The sequence below is a fragment of the Rhinoraja longicauda genome, chromosome 21, assembly GCF_053455715.1.
Source record: "Rhinoraja longicauda isolate Sanriku21f chromosome 21, sRhiLon1.1, whole genome shotgun sequence".
In the NCBI taxonomy this organism is placed as follows: domain Eukaryota; kingdom Metazoa; phylum Chordata; class Chondrichthyes; order Rajiformes; family Arhynchobatidae; genus Rhinoraja; species Rhinoraja longicauda.
This window is the reverse complement of record NC_135973.1, coordinates 17,434,764-17,459,826: the sequence shown is the minus strand read 5'-3', so window position 1 is coordinate 17,459,826 and position 25,063 is coordinate 17,434,764. Positions and strand designations below refer to the sequence as shown.

Here is a 25,063-nt window from a genome sequence, read left to right as displayed (position 1 = left end):
GGCATCGAAGGCTGCCTACGATGAGCACGCGAATGCCTATTCTGGCCTGGCATGAGTAGCGACATCAAGCAGTATATCGCTACATGTGATGTGTGCCGCACCTATGAAGCGAGCCAGCAAAAAGAGTTGCTTATGGGTTATGAGTTACCGACTAGGCCATGGGAGAAAGTCGGCACAGATCTCTTCTCATGGGACGGGAAAAATTATCTCGTCACTGTCGACTACCCTAGCAACTTCTTCGAAATAGACCGGCTAAGAGACATGAGCAGTCCAACCGTAATTCACAAGATGAAAGCTCATTTCACGAGATACAGCAGCACGACATGTTATGAGCGATAACGGACCACAGTTCACATCGATCGCATTTCGCCAGTTCGCGAGAGAATGGAATTTTGAGCACTAGTGCAGCAGTCCCGGTAATAGCAAAGCGAACGGGAACGCAGAATAAGCGAATCATGACAGAGCAACAAATTGCAATCCGACCGCGACCTAGTGATGTTGGATCATCATAATATGCCTTCACAAGGGCTGAGCACAAGTCCTGCTCAGCGCCTCATGAATCGTCACATGCATACACTTCTGCCTACGACAGGAAGCCTACTCGAACCCAGAGTAGTGTACGATCAGAGTAGTGCATGAGGCAGCGCGTTCAGCAGCAAGCTGACAATTACAACAGTCAGGTAAAGACCTTTCCCCACTGCACGAAGGGGATACAGTGCGAATGCAACCTCTCATACAAGGAAAGAAGAGTTGGGAGAAAGCCATCGTTTCTTGCCAGCTTGATGAGCATTCATATGTGGTTCAGACCCCTTCTGGCATCTACCGTCGCAATCGCGTACATCTCCGCAAGACCCACGAAAATCCACCAGACGAGCTAGTCGCACACCAACACGCAAAGCACGGCCAGACCATCAATGACCAGAGCTCGTCTACAACACCAACCACAACTAACGCGACAGGTGTTTAAATAACAGCCGGCGCCTACTGAAGAGAAAACAGCTACAAAGCAAGCTGCCAAAAACAGTGACATTGACATGAACAAAACAATGAAAACTCGTTCAGGTCGCACAGTGAGACCACCAAAGTATCTCAGAAACTTTGTGACACATTGATTTTGTCATTATCAATTGTTATATTTGATGATGCGTGTTTTTATAAATGACCAAATGAAACGGTCATTGGAAAAAAAAAGGTACTTTTACTTGAAAAAAAAGTTTTTTGTTTCACACTGGACAGATATATGCCAAGCGAGCATCTGACAGTTTTTCTCTTTTGGAAAAAAGGGGGGATGTTATGATATATCATATGCATGTAATAGACAATAGATGCAGGCAGTCTTCACTGCCTGTGTACCTGCATGCTTCCTTTCAGTGACTGATGCACTAGGACACCCAGATCTCATTGTACGTCCCCTTTTCCTAACTTGACCCCATTCAGATAATAATCTGCCTTCCTATTCTTACCACCAAAGTGGATAACCTCACACTTATCCACATTAAACTGCATCTGCCATGCATCCGCCCACTCACACAACCTGTCCAAGTCACCCTGCAACCTCATAGCATCTTCCTCAAAGTTCACACTGCCACCCAGCTTTGTGTCATCTGCAAATTTGCTAATGTTACTTTTAATCCCTTCATCCAAGTCATTAATGTATATTGTAAATAACTGCGGTCCCAGCACCGAGCCTTGCGGTACCCCACTAGTCACCGCCTGCCATTCTGAAAGGGACCCATTTATCCCCACTCTTTGCTTTCTGTCTGCCAACCAATTTTCTATCCATGTCAGTACCCCACCCCCAATACCACGTGCTCTAATTTTGCCCACTAATCTCCTATGTGGGACCTTGTCGAAGGCTTTCTGAAAGTCAAGGTATACTACATCCACTGTCCATTTTCCTAGTTACATCCTCAAAAATGTATGCTTGGAGAGATTGAACGATTTAATAAAGTCCACACATGCGTGTGTTACATATATGGAAAGCATGTCTCCAAACACAGGCTTCAGATGGAACCAGGTGAAGGGGGGGGGGTGTAATGGGCAGGTGGAGACGGGCGGGTGGATGAGAAGAAGAGACAGATTAAGTAAGAGAGGAGAAAAAGGGAGTGGATGGAACAAGGTGAGGCAGCAGATGACGTTTGACGTCATGGTGCTCAATGCGCGAGGTTGCTCTGGTGCGCGGCCGTCGCTGAGGGCGCGGCACGTGGTTACGGCCGTCGCTGAGGGCGCGGCGAAGATGAGCTCGAGTCACTCGATCTGGCGAGGCCTGGTGGCGACGGTTGGCCTGGTGCTCACAGCCGAGGGCCTCTACCACCTGTTCCGATACCTGAGGTGGCTCCGTGAGCAAGAGCCCAGAGTGCTGTTCTTCCCGGCGCCGGTGACCTGCGTGCGACCGCTGTTGCTGGCGAGCCCCGGGCGCTGCGACTGCCCGTTGCCGCATCGGGAGAGCGCCCTGAGCCGCATGGCGCGCCTGCTGCTCAGCGCTCGCCGTTCGCTCGACGTCTGCGTCTTCACCATCTCCAGCCCGGACCTGAGCAGCTCGGTACTGGTTGCGCACGAGCGCGGCGTGCGCGTCCGCGTTATCACCGACTCCGACTACATGGCGCTGGCCAGCTCGCAAGTGGGCGCATTCAGGAAGGCGGGTGAGTGGCGCGGGCCCCGAGCCAAGCCTGTTGTCGACTGTCCGGTCACTGGATCCCACCCCAGCTCTCCACTGCAGCCGCCACGCAGTGGCTGGCCGGCCGGCCCCTCCCAAACCGAATGTCCATTCTGCGGCGCCATGGCCTTAAAAGTTGCTCGACGGCCCGTTCCTCCAGTAGATTGTTACGTTTTATTGAAGAAGGAAAGGGAGACATTCATTGTAATGCTGTTACAATGGAATGAACAGTACAGCGGGAAACAAAACACCTTGTTTGGAAGATTCTTGTGTAGAATTAGAATCTATTTGGGTAGTGCGTGCACAGCAAACATTGGTGGGAATTCTTCAAGGGAGAAATAAGGACATTAATGGTGCATTTAATGGGGAGCCTTTGAAGGTGTGGTGGGGTGGGGTGGGGTGTGGTGGGGGCAGCTATCATGACAGTAACTTACACTTAAAGAAATGCAAGATTCACCGCAAATATGTTCCTTAAGGCAAAAAGACATTACTAGAAATTTGGTAGGGCTATAGAATAGAGAAATTAAAGAGTACCAAATTTACGGAAAGACTGATTCAGTTGCCAGAAATTAATAAAGAAAGGGAAGATAGAATACGAGTGTAAACCAGTGAGAAATATAAAAACTGAATTTCTATATTTTTGTAAAAAAAAAGAATAGGCCAGCGACATTCAGGGAAATTTATAAAACAGTCCTTAGATCCCAATTTGTGGGCCTCCTGTATTTTTTGGCAAATTTTATAAGCATTCTCTGTTGTTTTAACAGAAAATCTTAATAATTCTCCTCTTGGCCTTGGATGGACCACTATTTGTGTTGTATTTTTTTCAATCAGTCACAGCCAACTCACTACTCACCTTCATAGTATTTTTTTGTTTAGATTTGGGTATATCACATTAAGAGGAATATGGGCATGGCAGAGGAATAAAACAAATATTTTGCACCTGGCTTCACAAAAGACAATCTTCCATAAATACTGTAGAATGAAGGGGGCAGTACAAATAAGGAAGGAAAAGGAATTTGTTAGCTTAGGTCTTCAAGTCCTGGCAACATCCTCATAAATATGTGTAGGAAAGAACTGCAGATGCTGGTTTAAATCGAACGTAGACACAAATTGCTGGAATAACTCAGCAGGTCAGGCAGCATCACTGGAGAGAAGGAACTGGTGACGTTTCAGGTCAAGTCCCTTCTTCGAACTTCTCCTCTACACTCTTTCCAGCTTAATGACACCCTTCGTATAGGATAGGGTAAGTTTTAGCTGGATATGGGCCAAATATGGGGAAATGGGACTAGCTAAGATGGGGGCATCTTGGTTGGAATGGGCAGGTTGGGTCGAAGGGCATGCTTCCACACTGTATGCACTGGACATTGTCTTCCAAATTTCCACTGATTCTAGAAAAGTTTCCACTGATTATAGGATACCAAATAAAAGAAAGGCAGAGAGGAAAGGGGACCTATAGACAAGTTCATGCTGGAATCTATGAGTGAAGTCACTTAGAAAATAAGAATAGATTGAGTAAAGTGAATGTGAATTTATGTATAGGAAATGATACTTAATAATCTGGGATTTTTTACAATTGTAACTATCAGAACAGATAAAGGTGAACCAGATTTTGTGTATTTGGACTCTTAAGGCATTTTCTAAGTGTGACACAAGATATTAAATTAAAATGCACAGTGCTGGCGGTAAAATGTTGGACTGGACTAAAGATTACTTAAGTTAAAAAAAACAAGTAGGAATCCATTGGTCATGTTTGGGTTGCAAGGCTGCAAACAAAGAGATTGGTGTTCACAATCAATCATTTGGATGAGCAGATGTTATGAAAATATCCAAGTTTGCTGGTGATACAAAGCTAGGTGGCAGTGTGGGCTGCAAGGAGGACGTAGGGAGGCTTAATGGCGATTTTAGACGAACTAGGTGAAGACTCTTCTACGTGGAGAAAGATTGCAGATGAGCAAAGTACAGAAATATCAGCTAACAATGGACTGTTTCCTTGATCATCGTTACTTTTGTGCATGCCTTTCACACACTTGTCTCTTAATCACTGTCCATATCTATTGTTTCCCTTTCCCCTGACTCTCGGACTTGACCCGAAACATCACCTATTACTTTTTTCCAGAGATGCTGTCTGACCTGCTGAGTTACTCCAGCTTTTTGTGTCTACAGAAATATCTTTGTGTTCTAGCGCAGAGTAGTTTCACCACATAGTTAAGGCAGCAAACAGCATATTAACATTAAATGCGAAAGGGGTGGTTTGATTTAGTTTATTATTGTCATGAGGTACAGTGAAAAACTTTTGCTTGCTATCCAGTCACTGAAAAGACTACACATGATTGCAATCAAGCCATCCACAGTGTATAGATACAGGATAAATGGTATAATATTTAGGGCATTGACCCTTCAGAGCATTGACATGCAAGATAAAGTCCGATCAAAGGTCTCCAATGAGGGAGATGAAAGGTCAGGCTGCTCTCTAGCTGAGGAAAGGACGGTTCAGTTGCCTGATAACAGCAGGAAGAAACTGTCCCCAAGAGGTATGTGTACCTCTTACCTGATGGGAGAGGGGAGAAGAGGGAGTGATCGGGTGAGACTGGTCCTTGGTTATGCTGGTGGCCTTGCCGAGGCAGTGTGAAGTGTAGAAGGAGTCAATGGAAGGGAGGTTAGTTTGAATGATGGTCTGGACTACATCCAGATATAGTAACTAAACATTTTTAAGAAAGGAGGGAGAGAGAAAACTGGGAATTATAGACCAGTTAGCCTTACATCGGTAGTGAGGAAGATACTTGAGTCGATTATTAAAGATGTAATAGCAGTGCATTTGGAAAGCAGTAACATGATCGGTCAAAGTCAGCATGGAATTACAAAGGGGAAATCATGCTTGACTAATCTGGAATTCTTTTGAGGATGTAACAAGTAGAATGGATAAGGGAGAGCCAGTGGATGTGGTGTATCTGGACTTTCAAAAAGCCTTTGACAAGGTCCCACAAGAGATTAGTGTGCAAAATTAGAGCGCATGGTATTGGGGGCAGGGTATTGAAGATAGACACAAAAAGCTGGAGTAACTCAGCGGGGCAGGCAGCATCTCTCTCGAGAAGGAATGATTGATGATTTGGATCAAGACCCTTCAGGGTATTGACATGGATAGAGAACGGGTTTGTAGACAGGAAGCAAAGAGTAGGAATTAACGGGTCCTTTTCAGAATGGCAGGCAGTGACTAAGTGGGGGTGCCGCAAGGCTCGGTGCTGGGACCCGTTATTTACAATATATATTCAAGATTTAGACAAGGGAATTAAATGTAACTAACATCTCCAAGTTTGCAGATGACACAAAGCTGGGTGGCAGTGTGAGCTGCAAGGAAGATGCTATGAGGCTGCAGGGTGATCTTGGATAGGTTGGGTGAGTGGGCAGATACATGGCAGATGCAGTATAATGTGGATAAATGTGAGGTTATCCACTTTGGTGGCAAGAACAGGAAGGCAGATTATTATCTGAATGGTGTCAGATTAGGAAAAGGCGAGGTGCGACGAGACCTGGGTGTGCTTGTACATCAGTTACTGAAAGTAAGCATGCAGGCAGTGAAGAAAGCTAATGGCATGTTTTGCCTTCATTGCAAGAGGATTTGAGTTTAGGAGCAAGGTGGTCTGACTGCAGTTGTACAGGGCCCTGGTGAGATTGCACCTGGAGTATTGTGTGCAATTTTGGTGTCCTAATTTGAGAAAGGACATTCTTGGTATTGAGGGGGTGCAGTGCAGGTTCACCAGGTTAATTCCCGGGATGGCGGGACTGTCATATGATGAAAGAATGGGTCGACTGGGCTTGTATTCACCGGAATTTATAAGGATGAGAGGGGATCTTATAGAAACATATAAAATTCTTAAAGGATTGGAGAGACTAGATGCAGGAAAAATGTTCCTGATGTTGGGGGAGTCCAGAACCAGGGGTCACAGTTTAAAAATAAGGGATAGGCCATTTAGGACTGAGATGAGGAAAAACTTTTTCACCCAGAGAGTTGTGAATCTGTGAAATTCTCTGCCACAGAAGACAGTGGAGGCCAATTCACTGGATGTTTTCAAGAGAGTTAGATTTAGCTCTTGGGGCTAAAGGAATCAAGGGATATGTGGAAAAAGCAGGATACAGATACAGGATACTGATTTTAGATGATCAGCCATGATCATATTGAATGGTGGTGCTGGCTCATAACGCCGAATGGCCTACTCTTGCGCCTATTTTTTCTATCCACAACGCTGCAATTTCTTCGGTCTTGGATGAAGCTGTTCCCAAACCATGCTGTGATGCATCCCAATAAAATGCTTTCTACGGCACATCTGTAGAAGTGCTGGAGTAACTCAGCGGGTCAGGCAGTATCTCTGGAGAACGTAGGAAGATGATGGGTGGGATCAGGAACCTTCTTCAGCCTGATTGGGATGGGGCTAAGCTGGAAGAGAAGTGGGGGCAGGATAAAGCCTTGAGAATTCAATGTTCATACAGCTATTTAAGCACAATACGAGGTGCTGTTGCTCATGATTGCATATGTTTTCATTCTGGCAATAGGAGGTGCAGTATGGGAAGGGGAGTTAAAATAGTCAGTCTGGGAAGGGGTGTTAAAATGGTTAGCAACCCGGGAGATCCAAAAGGCCTTGATGGGCTGAACACGTGTTCGGTGGAACAGTTGCCTATTCTTACTTGGTCTAACACAAATGTTTAGCAAAACAGTAGCTTAGTCTTAACTCTGTCAAAGACATCTCTGGACCTTCTTGTTTCCAAATGCCACCATGATATCAACTATCTTGACTTACCCACTCCCCTTGCCCACTCCAATCTTACCCCCTGCATAGCCCTGCGCTCACTCAGTAACAATTCCGACATTGTTATTAAACCCACCGAGGTGCACTTGTAGTCTGGTAGGCTGACCTCCACCATGCTGAGGCCAGGTGTCGGCTCTGGTGATCTCCCCTCCATACCCTACTTGTTCCCCATCCCCGCATTGCCCGCTTCTATCTTCTTCCCAAAATCCACAGAGGATTGCCCTGGCAGACTCATAGTTTTTGCCTGTTCCTACCCCCCAGAAAGCTCGTCTCCAAATACCTTGATTCCATCCTATTCTCTACCTCTCCTGTCCAATCTCTTCCGAATTATACTTGAGACGCCTCACATGCTCTTCAACGACTTTCAAGTCCTCGGGCCCTTTGCCTTATTTTTACCATGGACGTCCAGTCCCTTTACACCTCCACCCCCCACCAGGAAGGTCTCAAGGCCTTCCAGTTAGTAGAGAGTCATAGAACTGAAAACTGACCTTTTGGCCCAATGCCCACGCCAACCAACATGCTCCATCTACATTAGATCTACCGTGCCTGCATTTAACCCACATCCCTCTAAACCTAATCTATCCATGTATCTGTCTAAACGTTTCTTAAATGTTGTGAATTGACCTGCCTCAACTACCGACAGCTTGTTCCATATACTTACCACCCTCTGTTTTAAAAAAATGTTCGTCCCATAGGTTCCAATTGAATCTTTCCCACCTCACCTTAAACCAATGTTCTCTGGTTCTCAATTCCTCTATTCTGGGTAAAAGACTGTCCATTTACCCTATCTATTCCTCTCATGATCTTGTACGCATTTATAAGATCATCCCGCATCCTCCTGCGCTCCAAGGAATAAAGTCCTAGCCTGCTCAACCTCACTCTAAACCTCAGGCTCACGAGTCCTGGCAAATCTTTTTTGCACCTTTTCCAGCTTAACAACCCTTTCCCATAACAGGGTGACCAACATGGAACACAATACTCGATAAGTATGGCCTCACCAATGTCTTGTACAACTGTAACATGACCTCCCAATGTCTATAATACTCTGACTGATGAAAGGCCAATGTTCTAAAAGCCACCTTGACCACCCTATCTCTCCAATTTTGTGTAACTTAGCTACAAATAATTCCTCCCCCCCCCCTTTCCAGTTCTCTTCCAACTTTCATTCCCCCCCCCCCCCCCCCCCCCACTGCAATCTGTCTGAAGAAGGGCGGCACGGTAGCGCAGCGGTAGAGTTGCTGCTTTACAGCGAATGCAGCGCCGGAGACTCAGGTTCGATCCTGACTACGGGTGCTGCACTGTAAGGAGTTTGTACGTTCTCCCCGTGACCTGCGTGGGTTTTCTCCGAGATCTTCGGTTTCCTCCCACACTCCAAAGACGTACAGGTATGTAGGTTAATTGGCTGGGTAAATGTAAAAATTGTCCCTAGTGGGTGTAGGATAGTGTTAATGTACGGGGATCACTGGGCGGCACGGACTTGGAGGGCCGAAAAGGCCTGTTTCCGGCTGTATATATATGATATGATATGATATGATCCTGACCTGAAATGTCACCAAGAAGGGATGAGCACTTTTTGCAACTTTGTCGGTGCCTTTTTGGTGACTATTTTGTGTACTTTGTTTGCAAAGACAAAGAATTTCATTGTACCTAGGATCATCATCATATTCTCCATACCTTCTCTCAACCCAGTATATTACACCACTTTGTGTCTTTTTTCCTCTTATCATTCCGAATGCCAATCCCTGAGAGGGATAAAGGAGACATGCAGGACAAGTTATTTTATACAGACTGATGAGTATCATTAATGTGAGATATTTAGAACACATGGAATTGAGGGGATTATACTAACATAGAGTGAGAATTAGTTAGCAGACAGAAAGCAAAATGTGAGAATAAAAAAATCCCTTTGGTTTGCAGGATGTAACAATGAGGTACCACAGAGATATTAGGTAGTATTATGAACAGCGAGAAGGATGTAAAATGAGCTTCAAGGAGTTAAAGGCAAGTTAAGTGAGTGGGCAAGAACGCTGCAGGTGGGCTATAATGTGAATAATTGTGTTCTTATCCAGTACAATACAAGAAAATACTTTATTTTAAATAATGACAGATTGGAAAATATTGATGGAGGCACAACCTGCAAATGCTGAAATCTTAAAAAATACTGCTGGAGGAACTCAGATCAGGCAACATCTCTGGAGGGGGGTGAACAGATTATTTTGGGTCAGGACCCTAGAGTGATGCAGAAGGGGGCAGAAAACTTAGAGATGAGGGTGGGGCAAAGCCTGTGCAAGTGATAGGTGGATACAGGTGATTGGGTGGTGTGATTGGCCACATGAGTGGCCAATCCCATTCCATCCATATCCCTCCATCAGGTTTTACATTTCACCTTCTTTCTTTTTTTAAAATTCTAACCTTTGTCACTTATTCCACGCATCTGCCAATTTGTAAGGGGCTGACAGGTTACATATAGAATGAATTAGCTGGGGTGACTAGTCTCTAAGAAGTTGACAATTTGGGACAGATTAAAGATTTCAGCCAGGTGGTAATGATCTTTGGAATTCTCTAGTTGGGTTGCGGAGGCTCAGTCATCGAGTACATTCAAGACAAAGTCATCATCATACAGCACGACAACATGCCCCCAACTTGGCCATGCCGACCAAGATGCCCCATCTAAGCTACAACCGTTTCCCCGCATTTGGCCCATATCCCCCTAGTATCTGCTCAACTACCTCCTCTGGCATATATTCATCATCATCATATCATATCATCATATATATACAGCCGGAAACAGGCCTTTTCGGCCCTCCAAGTCCGTGCCGCCCAGTGATCCCCGTACATTAACACTATCCTACACCCACTAGGGACAATTTTTATTATTTTTTTATTTTTTATATTAACCCAGCCAATTAACCTACATACCTGTACGTCTTTGGAGTGTGGGAGGAAACCGAAGATCTTGGAGAAAACCCACGCAGGTCACGGGGAGAACGTACAAACTCCTTACAGTGCAGCACCCGTAGTCAGGATCGAAACTGAGTCTCCGGCGCTGCATTCGCTGTAAAGCAGCAACTCTACCGCTGCGCTACCGTGCCGCCCAAATATTCCATATACCCATCACCCTCAAAGTGAAAAGGTGGCCCTCGGATTTCTATTAATTCTTGACTCTCTCACCTTAAACATATGTCCTCTTGTTTTTAATTTCCCGTAACATTAGGTAAAAGACCCCATGCATTCACCCTACCTATTCCTCTCATGATTTTATACACTATTCTATAATTCTATAAATACACCTGATTCTATAAGATCATCCCTCTGCCTCGTGTGCTCCAAGGAATAAAGTCTTAGCCTGCCCAACATCTCCCTCATTCCCTCGTCTGGGCAACAACCTCATAAATCTTCTTTACATTCTTTCCAGCTTAATTATATCCTTCCCATAGCAGGATGACCAAAACTGAACACCGTACTCCCAAGTGTGGCCTCGCCAACTTCTTATACAACTGTAACATAATGTCCCAACTTCTATTTGCATTACATTGGCTGATGAAGGCAGGCAGTGACTAGTGGGGTACCGCAAGGCTCGGTGTTGGGACCGCAGCTATTTACAATATACATCAATGACTTGGATGAAGGGATTAAAAGTACCATTAGCAAATTTGCCGATGATACAAAGCTAGGTGGCAGTGTGAACTGTGAGGAAGATGCTATGAGGTTGCAGGGTGACTTGGACAGGTTGTGTGAGTGGGCGGATGCATGGCAGATGCAGTTTAATGTGGATAAGTGTGAGGTTATCCACTTTGGTGGTAAGAATAGGAAGGCAGATTATTATTTGAATGGTGTCAAGTTAGGAAAAGGGGACGTACAACGCGATCTGGGTGTCTTAGTGCATCAGTCACTGAAAGGAAGCATGCAGGTACAGCAGGCAGTGAAGAAAGCCAATGGAATGTTGGCATTCATAACAAGAGGAGTTGAGTAAAGGAGCAAAGAGGTCCTTCTGCAGTTGTACAGGGCCCTAGTGAGACCGCACCTGGAGTACTGTGTGCAGTTTTGGTCTCCAAATTTGAGGAAGGATATTCTTGCTATTGAGGGCGTGCAGCGTAGGTTTACTAGGTTAATTCCCGGAATGGCGGGACTGTCCTATGTTGAAAGACTGGAGCGACTAGGTTTGTATACACTGGAATTTAGAAGGATGAGAGGGGATCTTATCGAAACGTATAAGATTATTAAGGGGTTGGACATGTTAGAGGCAGGAAACATGTTCCCAATGTTGGGGGAGTCCAGAACCAGGGGCCACAGTTTAAGAATAAGGGGTAGGCCATTTAGAACAGAGATGAGGAAAAACTTTTTTAGTCAGAGAGTTGTGAATCTGTGGAATTCTCTGCCTCAGAGGGCAGTGGAGGCCAATTTTCTGAATACATTCAAGAGAGAGCTAGATAGAGCTCTTAAGGATAGCGGAGTCAGTGGGTATGGGGAGAAGGCAGGAGCGGGGTACTGATTGAGAATGATCAGCCATGATCACATTGAATGGCGGTGCTGGCTCGAAGGGCCGAATGGCCTACTCCTGCACCTATTGTCTATTGTACCAAACGCTGCTTGATCACCCTATGTACCTACCTATGACACCACGTTCAGGGAACTATGCACATGTAGATGAAAATACTTCTGATATTAAGAACATGAAGAGATATGGGGTTAGTGCACAAAATTGATACTGATGCCAAAGATTAACTGCGATCTTAATGAGTGGCAAAACAGGCATGAGAGCCTGAATGGCAATCCTGCTAATTCTTATTTTCCTTTATGATGACAGGTATAGAGGTTCGACACGATCAGGATACAAACTACATGCATCACAAATTTGCCCTAATTGATGGATCTATTCTTATAACTGGATCCTTGAACTGGAGTGCCCAGGCCATTTTTAAAAATAAGGAAAATGTGATTATAATTAAAGACGCTGATATTGTGAAAGCATTTACAGAAGAATTTGAACGACTTTGGAATGAGTATGATCCAACAAAGTACAGCTTTTCTCCGCAGAGGTAAAAAGAAACCACCTGCATAATCCTGTATGGATTCTACTATAGTTCACTGGTTGTCCACACAGGATTAATGGAAACTGGCAAGTAAAACTCAAAATACTGTTTAGACAAATAACTTGTATTTGCTTTGATCTATTTATTTCTATGAACCACATTCACTAAAAGGACAAATATGATGCATAATTGTAAACATATTTCTTACTAATGTTGAATTTTCTGCTAAAAATTATCCAATTTAAAAATAGAAAGAACGAAAAGTCTAAACACAGAGCTTTTTGGCTACAAATTAACAATTCATTTAAATAGTGCCTACAACATAGGAAATTGCACATAGAATATGGGAAACACAGATGCAGGGGGAAAAAATGAATAGCAGCAACTTAAACATTAGTCAAAGTGACAGGGTTTAAAGGAGAATCTTGAATCAGGAACCATAGACACATTATAGACAGATGAGAAGACACAACAGCTGAATGCACAGTTGCCACTTTCAGGCAGTGTGGATTGTATGATAGGCCAGAGTTAAAGGAACAGGAGTACGAGAGAGAGGGAGAAGCAAAGTCACAAAAGAACATTTAGACATGCTCAGAATTCATTTGATGCACCATCCCCCCAAAAAATTGTCAAATGTATTTCAGACTACCCTTCCCTTAGTTGGTGCTACTTCCAAGATACTTCAGACATCACACAATAAGATGTACATTGTCCTCCAGTGACATATACAGCATTAACAGCCACATTGGTTGAAACCTTGCTGAAACATGATCCCAGGAACAAAAAAAAGTTTACAAAATCTGGAAACAAAATAGAACTTGTTTACAGTAATGTGTAGGAAGGAACTGCAGATGTTGGTTTACACCGAAGATAGACACAAAATGTTGGATTAATTCAGCGGGGCAGGCAGCATCTCTGGAGGGAAGGAATGGGTGACGTTTTGGGTCAAGACTTTCAGACTAAAGGTCTTGATCCGAAACATCACTCATCCCTTCTCTCCAGATATGCTTCCTATGCCGCTTATTTACAGTATTGTTTGATATGCTTATTTAGTATATAAAATGCATGTTATTTTGCAGCTATGCTTATTTCACTTTGATTGTTGTATCTTTTTGTATTCAATTGTTAAATAGTATGACCACTCTTTTGCAGTTCTTCATTTGAACAATAGGTTGGTATAGCCAAAGGTATTGCAGTGAGCAAAAGCAAATGAAGTCACCTCATGGCCTGGGAGATCGTTATGTACTATTTTATTCTATACAGAATTATGCTATATTGGTTTCCAAATTAAGCACATTGGTTTGATAATATGTGCACCCCTGCGTTATGAAAGAGTGACATTCCTAAGAAATCATTTATTTCACAACGTCATTCCTTGGCAAAAAATGACAATTGTTATTTTTGTTTAGCTGCTTATGTATTTTAAATTTGTGAATTCCTTGGGGGTGAATTATCATTCCCCTGAATTGCCATAATGTGGGGGTCCATTACTATTGTTGATTTGGAGCATTACAATGGCTACATTGGAAAAGGCTTTCCAATGTAGCTGGTACATTTTTTGGTTTTATACATTTCAATAATGGTTGGGTATTGTAACTAAGAACTAATTAGAATGCTTCTTTTGAGCTGTAGATTGATTTTCTAGCTGATAATCTGGCACTGAAGAACGTGTTTACATTACAAGTCATTGCTGAAGACAAATTACTGCTGTGAACCAACGCACTGCTGTGCATATTCAAAGCAATGTTGACCTAACTGTATTTTACAGGAGTTCCTGATTAAGTTACTGTGTAAATTCACCATCGAAGAAAGATGGAGGCAGTAAATAGTGAACGTTACCTGTAATGTGACTAAAAATAAGCATCAGAGTCATCAAATGACTACAAAATGGACACCTCCGAGTGGGATTCTGTTTTAAGTTTGGAAGTTGTGTACACTAGGCAGAGAATGGGTGTGCTCTTATCTGGAACTGACATGTTCATAGTGTGGAGAAATGTTAATTGGAGCAAAATTGCTGTAACAAGTAATGAACGATGTCAGGAATTTTATATTGTAGAACGATCATACAAACAATACAACTTTATTCTGTGATGTCAAAATTAAAATAACAAAAAATTGTGTTGATGTTGGATTTGGATCTATCATTTAACCAAAATGATCAATGAATTAAATGATTGGGTTTGTGTCTAATGGTTCATGGTCTGAATTTATCTAGTGAATTTCAACAAATACATTAAGAGGAGTATGTCACCTGGCCCCTCAAGCTTCCCTGCATTTGATTAATGGCTGTTTAACATGGCCTTCAATTTCCTGATCTTTCAAAAAATGTATTCACCTCATTAAATAACTGATCCAACCTCCACAATCATCTGGAAAGAAGAATGTCAGAGATTCACCACCTCTAACTCTACAGTTCATACACATATGTTTCAAACTAACACCTTATTTTCTGACTTTGTCTCCTTATTCAAAACTCGTCTACATGGGAATATTTCAACCCCAGCTCATATGCCCCCAAGTTCTTCACAGAATAGTTCAGCTATTCATTAAAGGACAACTCTTTCATTCCAAGAAATAACGGTGAATCTCCTTTGGACTACTGGTGTATCATTTCATAAATAAAATAATCCATGACAGTTCTTCAGGTGTGGCCACATCAACACTCAACACCGACAATTGTTACAATACTTCAACGCTCTTACAATAAAGGTTTTTTTTTTTTGCCTTCCTAACTAGATGTACGTGTCTAACATTTTGTGATTGATGAAGAACACCAAGGTCCCTCTGTACCTCACCCATTTACAATCTGTCTCCATTTGGATAATAGCCGGCCTTTTGTTCTCTTAACAAAGTACGTGACTGAACATTGTCTCACATTAAACTAAATTTGCTAGGTTTTTGCCCAATTACTCCACCTACATTCATCCTTTAACAGGGCCCAAATATCCTCATTGCCACATACCCTTCCACCTATTTTTGTCATGAGAAAGATTGTTAACTACCATTCTGTCCCTTTATCCTGCTCATAAGTATAAATAGTAAATAATTGGGAGCTAAGAATGTGATTCTTGGTATTCCACTAATTAAATCTTTCCAGGCAAAATATTCATTTGTTCTGACAATTTTCAATCCACTCTAACATGCTTTCCCCTCAAACTATGAGCTCATGTTCCCCAACCCTTTGTGTTGCATTGTAAATTACCTTCCGGAATCCAAATACACCGCATCTCCTTTCTAGCCACTAACTTAATAGGGATGCTTAGTCATTAGAGACTCTGAGCAAATGTATCAAACATTATTTACCTCTGCATCCATGGGTCAGTTGCTAGTGTAGCAACGGTAATGTAGATATCAGTATAGTGAACCACAATGGAATTCATAAGTTCTTTCGTGTGCAACATTGGGGCAGCACAGCAGTAGAGTTGCTGCCTTACAGCTACAGAGACTCGTCTTAGATCCTGACTAAGGGTGCTGTCTGTACAGAGTCTGTACATTTTCCCCATGATGGCATGGGTTTTCCCCAGGTTTCCTCCTACACTCCAAAGATATACAGGTTTGTAGGTTAGTTTGGCTTCAGTAAAAATTGTAAATTGTCCCTAGTGTGTAGAATAGTGCCAATGTACCAATAGGCACAGGCGAAGGGATAAATATGCCTGTTGCACCCCAGCTCTGGGAGACCACGAGCAGTGAATCGCCCAGCTTACCCCTGCTCCAGGAGACTGGGAGCACTGCAAAGGTCAGCGGCCCCCAGCTCCGGGTGACCTAGGGCAGTGAAGTGCAAGGTGCACTCCAGCTCTGGGAAACCAGGAGCAGTACAGATGTCAGCAGCCCCCAACTCATGGAGACCAGGAGCAATAAACTGTCCATCGCACCCCAGCTCTGGGAGACAGAGGGTCCAGAGCTTCCAAAAGAGGGATCTCCCCCAGCAATACAGCCAGTTTTACCAGAGGAGACCCCTCTCCCGAAGAGAGACAACACTCAGTACCTGAGCCCAGAAACCATGCTGTAATTCTCCTATGCACCAGGGCTCAAGACAAAGGACAACTCCAAAAGGGCAATGGAGGTAAAACTGGCATCTTTAAATGTGTGCATGTGAAGAGCACTGTGGCCAAGGGCAAGGCAGACATTACTTTTTTTAACAAGAGTGTGGGCTGCCACACCTCAGCAGTGGTCGCGATGATGGCCCCACAGGTTGTTGGTATGTTTGGGGGGGGGGGGGGGGGGGCATGAAAGTCATGCTTCCAGCCAAGGGATCCTGCTGAGGGTGAGAACTACTTCATCACTGAAGTCAGGGAGGTGGCTGGGGCGCATCTTCTCGTAATGTATGTAATGTTCCATAACTCCGCTCCAGTTGATCAATGTGTACACCTCGCCTGTGCCAGCTCCCACCTGCTGCTGGTGACATCCCAGCCGGTTGTTCTGGCCATTGACTGCACATCTCGTCAACTTCGCCCTTCTCACCTTAAAGCAGGGTCCTCTAGTATTTGAATTTTCCATCCTGGAGTTAAAGCTTCACACTGTCTATCCTTTCTATGCCTTTCATTATTTTATATTCTTCAATCAGGTCTCACTGCAACCTTATCCAGAACAAGTCTGTCCAATCTCTCTATAGCCAATGCCCACTAATCCAAGCATCATTTTGATAAACCATCTCCAAACCCTTTCCAAAGCTCCATTTCTTTCCTTTAATGGGGTGAACAAAACAGCATGCAATACTCCAAATGCGGCCTAACCTTCTCGGATACAGCTCACAAATTCTGCCCCGTCTAAGCCTTTGGCACTGAATAAGTCCTAGTCAATATGGCGAAAGTTAAAGTCAACTACAAAGACAATCCTGTTATTTTAGCATTTTTCAGTAAAGTGTCTATATATCTGTTCCCCCATCTCCCGCTTGCTATTGAGGGGCCTATAGTACAATTCCATTAGAGAGCATGCACCATTTCTTATTTCTAAATTCTACCCATAATTGCCTCAGCCGACAAACCCTCCAGTATGTCCTCTCTGAGTAGTAGCGCAACTCCACCACCTCTTTTGCCTCCTTGATCACATCTGAAACATCAAAAACCAGGAACAGTGAGCTGCCAGTCATGGCGCTCTTGCAATCATGTTTCCACAGTAGCCACAACAACATCGTCCCAAGCACTTCTACAGGCTCGATGTTCATCTGCTTTCCCCACAATAGTCCTTGCATTGAAATAAACACACTTCAGCCCCCCAGTGTCAGCATATTCCTTCACTTCACTCTGCCTGTCTTTCCTTCGAAACTTGCGGTGCAAACCTCTAACTTCCCATCACTGCTTCCAATTTCTGACCAACTACTCTTGTTCCTACCCCCCCTGTTTCTCTCGTTTAAACCCTCCAGCGTACCACTAGCAAACTTCCCTGCAAGCCAATTGGTCCCCCTCCATAAAATGGATAAAAGGACTATTCCCTTGCTGATTTTAGAATGTTGCATTGAATCTTTTATGTCCATTCAAGAGGACAATTTGGGCCTAATCCTAGCATCCTACCCAAAGGTCTTCAACTTTGTGCACTACTTTCAAATTACTGAACTATAGTCACCCTATATTTTAGTTAAGGTTCTGGCTAAAATCCATGGGCCCATAACTGCAAGACTGCTATCACTAAATTACAGCTGATAACCTTTATCTGCAAAGGTTTGGGGAAACAAAATATGGACATATATAAATATGGATAAACAACTGCTTTTACTGTATTAAATTTTAATATCTATCTAAGGTTGGAAGGATTGCCCTGCTTTGGGAAGGTAACATACAACTTGTACTCTACATTTCTTTTATTACCTTCGAAATTAAGAGTTGTATACATCTACTTCTAAGGTAATTACTTTGATATTTGTTGTCATTCTTGAAAGGCAAAACAAACAACATACAAGGGAAGTGCACAAATAGGTCAAGCTAAAAGCAGCAACCTAGCTGGTTGGTTAACCACATATTTGCAATGCAAATTAGATCAGGTGGCATCTGAGGCTGTAAATTCAAAGAGCATTAATGAAACTGAGATTTGTGGCCTAAATTTATATTAACTGTTGCCCAAAGATGAGAATTTCAATATTTGTGCAAATTTTCACTGTTTCATTAGAACATGGTTATTATTCACAATGAAACCCTTCCTCTTTTAACAATTATGCAAATGTTTGGAAGAAATGTAACCATTATAGAAGTTACAAGGTACAGTTCTTTCAAACATTAAATATTGTGATCATAGTACAAGCTTGGATTTCCCTATCTTTCAGAGAATAATATTGTATTGAAGAAGCAAATATAAACAAATTCAAAACAAGTGCTGGAGCAACCCATCGGGTCTGGCAGCAATGTAAATACGTTTCCAGTTCGATAGCATTCTGTAAAACGTACTATTGGAAATCTAAACAGCTACTCAAGCTAAATTTATGCACAGACATACAAGAAGTAAAAACCAAGTTCATTTGTAACAAATTTAAAAGCTAAATATTTGTCAGACATATCCTTAGGTGAGCCAAGTGTGCAATACCTTTGTATATCAGAATTGTTAAGGAGTTTGAAGTTAGAAAACAAGTTGCTGCAGTCCTCAACTCTGATTCTCCTGCTCAAAAAAAACACAAAAGTTTGGAAGCACTAAAATTTAATTTATTTATTTATCCCTCTCGCAACAAACAATTTCTGCAGGTGGTCTTTCAAAAATCACTGCCTCAGGCCACAGGAAATGTACCACAAGCACCAATAAATCAGTGGTGTCTGGAATAGGAAGAAAGAACACCTGAACACTGAAAAGCAGTGCCTCCATAAATAAGTCACAAGTACAACATAGTACGTGCAGCATTTTCAATTATTTGTATAACAATACTTAAGACAAGTTCCAACATGAGAGTTGATGCGTTCGTCTGGTTTATATTTTAGCTGAAGTGGAAGCTTAGTGATACATCAATGGTGTATGTCTGTGTTCAGTAATTAAAGAATTGTACGCTGCAGAGTAATGATTTAAAAGAACAACCTCAAATTAACAATAGTTTTCATTTTTATTTTGCGTTCTTTATAATATGCACACATTCAGGGAAAAAATGAATGTGGTTGTTGGAAGTAAAGCATCTCAGCCCCAGATGTTGCTCAGGTGTTTCTTGGGGTCAAGCACTCTCACATAAAGAACATCACAGATCATATATTACTCAACTCGTGTACCAGCCCACCAAACACAGCACAGAAGTTAAAACGTTGCTCCCAATGACTATCCCATTGCGTCATTGTGTCTGTCAGTTTAGCTAGATTATATAACAGCCTTTATGGGATAATGGTGATTGTCCTTCTATGCAGCAAAAAGAATTTCATGACAATAAATTTACCATTTGCTAATGCATTGCAGCATAACATTGCCAGATTGAAATGCTTTACTTTCGATTAGTGTAGAGCAACATTGCCAAATAAATTTGACATTTAAATCATTTGAAGATTGGTGAAATCACTTAACTGGGTGAAGTCATACTCAACACAAAGGAATTGAACTGCACTTGTTGGGCCCCAGACATTAGTGTAGGGTCACTTCAAAGGCCCAGCCATCTACAGCTCCATCTCTCCATATTGAATGTGAATCTATTGCAATTTTCATTCCCTATGCAAATCCTCAGATAATGAAGCAGTCCACACACATACACAAAGCTCTGGACGACATTCAGGCATAAGAATTAACACTTGCACCATTCAATGGTGCATCATTTGCAGCAAAAAAAATATTAATGACTGCTGCCTGCCATTCGGTGGCATAATCATCGGGAATATGTTGGAATGCTGTGCAACGAATAAGATTTGCCTCAACCGCACAGTTTGATAGAAATGACAAAACAGTCTGCTTTGGCACACCATTCAATATCCTGAACGTTTAGACACTCCTCCATCAGTATAATCAAGCCCAGTTTATTACAATACCATCAAGGCGTTGTCTACTGAGCCCCCTAATGCAGTATCATTACCACTGAGAAAACCAAGGACATCAGCATTTGAAAACAGCTAATTTATATATCTCTTCAGTTCCATAACATCCCAACTTGTAAATATATTGCTCCTTTGTTTCAGGGTCAAAATCGTGGAATTTCCTACCTACAGCTCTGAAAATTTCTTAATTACACAGTCAAGATTATTTAATTGTCATAGGTACCGACAACAAAACAATTACATTTTTACTGCTGCATAGACTGCCCCAATTAAGCCAGCAGCTCACTATCTTCACATACCCAGCCAGGAAGGAACAATAAATACAGGCAGTGATATCTATGTTGTGAATGAATTAAAAACAAATCCCCTAAATTTTGACTCAAACAAATGGTGTCCTCATCCCAATCCCACACTTTTTTTAGAGACACAGCATGAAAACAGATCCACCTACTGAGTCCAGACCAACTATTGATCACCTTTATACTAGTTCTATGTTATCCATTTTTTATCCTATACATTAGGAGCAATGTACAGAAGCTAATTAACCTACAATCCTGCACGTCTTTGGAATGGGGGAGGAAACCGGAGTACCGGGAGAAAACCCACGCGGGCACAGGGAGAACATACAAACTCCGCAGACAGCACGGTAGTCAGGATTGAACTCTTGTCGCTGTAAGCCATTCAAAGCAATACTGGATCTTTTATGGCCTCCCCATTCGCTGCCTCCACGTTCTATTTGAGTCTTTGCTCCTCTATTTCAATGGCTCTACTTCCAGGTACTGCTAATCTCTCCAAATGTCAGGGGCTAAAAGCCTATCTTTGTTGTAGATCCATACTAGCGGGAATGTTTATGCTGCTATCCAAGAAAAATAAACAAAAGACTGGAACTGCTCTTTTGCCCAATATCATTATATTAAAAAAGTGTGACCGCCTGATTCTTCAATACTCTTGTTAGCTTGTGGCCTTGATCTGGATCGTCTATTGGCACATGAATAAGAAAAGGACCTGAGAAAGTTAGAAAAGTTCTGTTGCTTCACAAAAATCGAAGTCCCCAGCCTGTGCCTAATGGCTATCTGACCACCTGTTTTCTGCCTGAATAATAAAAAGATGCAAAGAACAGCAAAATCAGTCTTGTTTTGTTACGGAATAGTACAAAATGTACTTTTCCAATAGTACAGAAAGGTCAAAACATGTTTTTAAAAATCTGGTTACTTGAGAGAATCCTTTCTAGTTAACAACATAGATTAAGTGCAACTTCAGGGTGAAGCTTATGAACCTGAATATATTACATGTTCACATTAATGACTGAAGTGCAAAGTCAGAAAGAACCAAATGGTTGTTCTGTGAAGGATTAATAATTGTTAATGTGAGGCAGTTTCTTTAATTTGAGGTGCAGATTAGGCCTGCGGCAATGATGCAGCATTCATTTCTTAATCCTTGGGTTCAAACAGTTTCATTCGTTCTTGCACTGTAAGGCCTTCTTTCAGGCTCTGTAAAGAGAAAAAAAGAGGCTGTTAATTGTTATATCTCTTTTAAAACAAAGAATGCTTTGTTTTATCTAATATGAACTGGATTTTGTCATCATTTTTTGTTAATTAGTTAATTATTGTGACTCATAAACTGCTGGTGAAGGAAGTGAATAGCCAGTGAACATTCATCCATAATTAATGCAGGCCATTTATAACATATATCAGTTCCCTCCATTCCAAAACTATGATAACAGCTTGCATGAAGCAAGTTTCTATAATATATTAATGACTGCCAAAATCATACATGATGTAGTTCAATCATTCTGCATCCATATTTCAAGAGCCACGAAAGGAATCTCAATTTACTGTGGGACCCACAACTGATATGTCTGTTTTTTTCACAGGTTTAACATGGAAAGAACCACATTTGCTCCACTGAAACACATTGTACATAATCGTTTTCGTGTGTTATTGCACCTTTAAACTAAATACATCCGGATGCAAGTTTGATTGTATCAAGGCTGAAAATATGAACTCTTCTTAGGGGAAGAGCTTGATCTAAGATCAAGGTGATGCAAATGCAATCGCATGGCATTAGTTTAACTATTCCTCAATGCACCTAAAACACATTCTGCAGGTAGTTCACAATAGCCAACAATGAGATATTTCTTTCTGCCCATCCCAGAACCGTCAACTTAGCAACGAGGGATGAGTAGAAAGGAGATAGGAATGGTTGGTTTGGCTTCCTTTCATGTATATACTGAACTTTGAACACTTCAGGCTGGTCAACTCGAATGCAACTTATTATTATGAAATATTATAAATTATTCCATCCCTTTTTATGATGTCGGGGTGCAACATTTTTTGTAAACAGCACCAGATTAATAATTAGAATTCAGCCCAAGGTCCTCTAATGAAACTTACTTCCATTAATAATGGTATTTTTAGTCCCTGAGAGGGAGATATACACCCCAATGTTTATTAAAAATATATAGTTTATTTTAGGATTTGTACCAAACAACATAAAACTAATAATTGGTTCCTTATTTAAAATATAGGAAATTAAGACGGCATTGGTTTAACAGCATAATTTCCAATCATATCAGGTCTTGAAAATCAGTAGCATTCAGAGTTCATGATCTAACCAATGTTTTATTGTTGACTTTAAAATATTTGCTGCTTTACAAATTAAATTAGAACAATGCAAGAGAACTGAAAACAGGGAGCCACACAAGAGTTTAGGAACTGTAAGCGATGGGCACTTAAAAATATTAGGGCAAGGAGGCAACATGAAATATCGTTGGAAGACAAGATTTAAGATTGCAAAGCTTTTTATCAATATATTGAGAGGAAGAGGGTAACCAGGGAAAGAGTGGGATCCATTGGAGATTGAAGTGCAATCTTCACAGAGCCAGAGAACATGGATGGGATCGTAAATAAATACTTCCCATCTGTATTAAGTAGAAGGGTATTATTTATAGCTGTGGAATTCAGGAAGGTTAGTGAAATTCTAAAACAATTTACCATTAAGGGCGGCACGGTGGCGCAGCGGTAGAGTTGCTGCTTTACAGCGAATGCAGCGCCGGAGACTCAGGTTCGATCCTGACTACGGGTGCTGCACTGTAAGGAGTTTGTACGTTCTCCCCGTGACCTGCGTGGGTTTTCTCCGAGATCTTCGGTTTCCTCCCACACTCCAAAGACGTACAGGTATGTAGGTTAATTGGCTGGGTAAATGTAAAAATTGTCCCTAGTGGGTGTAGGATAGTGTTAATGTGCGGGGATCACTGGGCGGCACGGACTTGGAGGGCCGAAAAGGCCTGTTTCCGGCTGTATATATATGATATGATATGATATGATTAAGGAGAGGGAGGTATTAGATGCCTAAACAGGCTTAAAAGTGGAGAAATTCCCAAGGTTTAATGAAATGTATCACAAACTGCTACAAGAAGCATGAGAGGAGATTGTTGGAGCCTTGAAGAAATATATAAATCTTTGCTAGCCGCAAGTGAGGAACTAAAGGACTGGAGGACTGCAAGTCTGGTACCTTTATTAAAGGAAGACAACAGCAAAAAGTCAGGTATTTCCACAACCAAGAGTCTAAGCTAAGTGGTAGGAATGTTATTGGAAACAAAATCTGAGATTAATCTACATTTGGAAAGGCGGGGATTAATCAAAGATGAAACTGAGGGCAAGTTAGTTGATCCCTGAACCCTGACAAGGTACAGAAAACCTATGAATTGGGACCTGACCTTGTCAGGGTTCAGGAATCAACTAAGTTGCCTCTCACTTTCAATCTACCACATACACACATTGCACATCCTATAATTAACTAAACATTCCAATCACCAGGATTTAAACTGCTTTGCATCTTTCAATGATCTGATGACTAATTCATATTTGTAGTTGTTCCAACTGAAATCGGTATCAATAAATTAGTAACAGAGAACTGAAATATTGCAGTTAGCAGACATCTTGCTGGAGCCATTTCTAGAATGGCACAGGTAGAAATAGAGAGACTTAGAATCATTACAGCATATAAGAGCCCAGTGGGTCATGAGTTCACCCGAGCTCCCCATGGTCCACCCACTTTATGGAACTGTGATATTAATTGGTTTCAACAGTTAAAAAGAATGCAGACAATTACAAGTAGGGAGAGAATGAAAGAAAGAAAAAATACAAATGAACAAAGTATTTGCACTCATGTTTTTCAAACTTTGACAAGTAAATTTGGGGCTTCTCTGCTGTTTATTGTTACATGTTAGGTAGTGGGTAAGGGGGAGAAGTAACATACGGCATCTATGTGTGGTATCTCAGCTGCACGGCAGCGGACTAGAAAGCTCTTCAGCGGGTCATCTGCAGAGTGCAGAGGATCTTTGGGACACAGCTGCCAGCCCTGGAGGACATCCACAACGCACGCTGCGACAGGAAAGCCACCAGCATCTACAAGGACTCCACACACCCATGCCACCGTCTGTTTGAACTACTTCCATCTGGCAGACAATAGACAATAGGTGCAGGAGTAGGCCATTCGGCCCTTCGAGCCAGCACCACCATTCAATGTGATCATGGCTGATCATTCTTAATTAGTACCCCATTCCTGCCTTCTCCCCATACCCCCTGACTCCTCCATCCTTAAGAGTATCTAGCTCTCTCTTGAAAGCATTCAGAGAACTGGCCT

General features: G+C 42.2%; 2 protein-coding genes across 4 annotated transcripts in view; one reads left to right on the top strand and one right to left on the bottom strand.

Annotated features, from left to right (window-relative positions):
• The first annotated feature begins 2,235 nt into the window (after positions 1–2,235).
• pld6 (phospholipase D family, member 6) lies at positions 2,236–14,651 on the top strand. Its single transcript, XM_078418509.1, has 2 exons — positions 2,236–2,642; positions 12,266–14,651. The coding sequence occupies exons 1-2, from the start codon at positions 2,237–2,239 to the stop codon at positions 12,499–12,501; spliced, it is 642 nt and encodes a 213-aa protein (XP_078274635.1). The 5' UTR covers position 2,236; the 3' UTR covers positions 12,502–14,651.
• Positions 14,652–19,109: 4,458 nt separating this feature from the next.
• LOC144603973 (myosin phosphatase Rho-interacting protein-like) overlaps positions 19,110–25,063 on the bottom strand; it is a 129,779-nt gene continuing 123,825 nt past the window's right edge. For all 3 annotated transcript variants that reach the window (XM_078417871.1, XM_078417872.1, XM_078417873.1), the window contains exon 23: positions 19,110–21,906. In XM_078417871.1, coding sequence (XP_078273997.1) covers positions 21,847–21,906 — 60 coding nt within the window. In that variant the 3' untranslated portion in view covers positions 19,110–21,846. The remainder of the gene's footprint in view (positions 21,907–25,063) is intronic.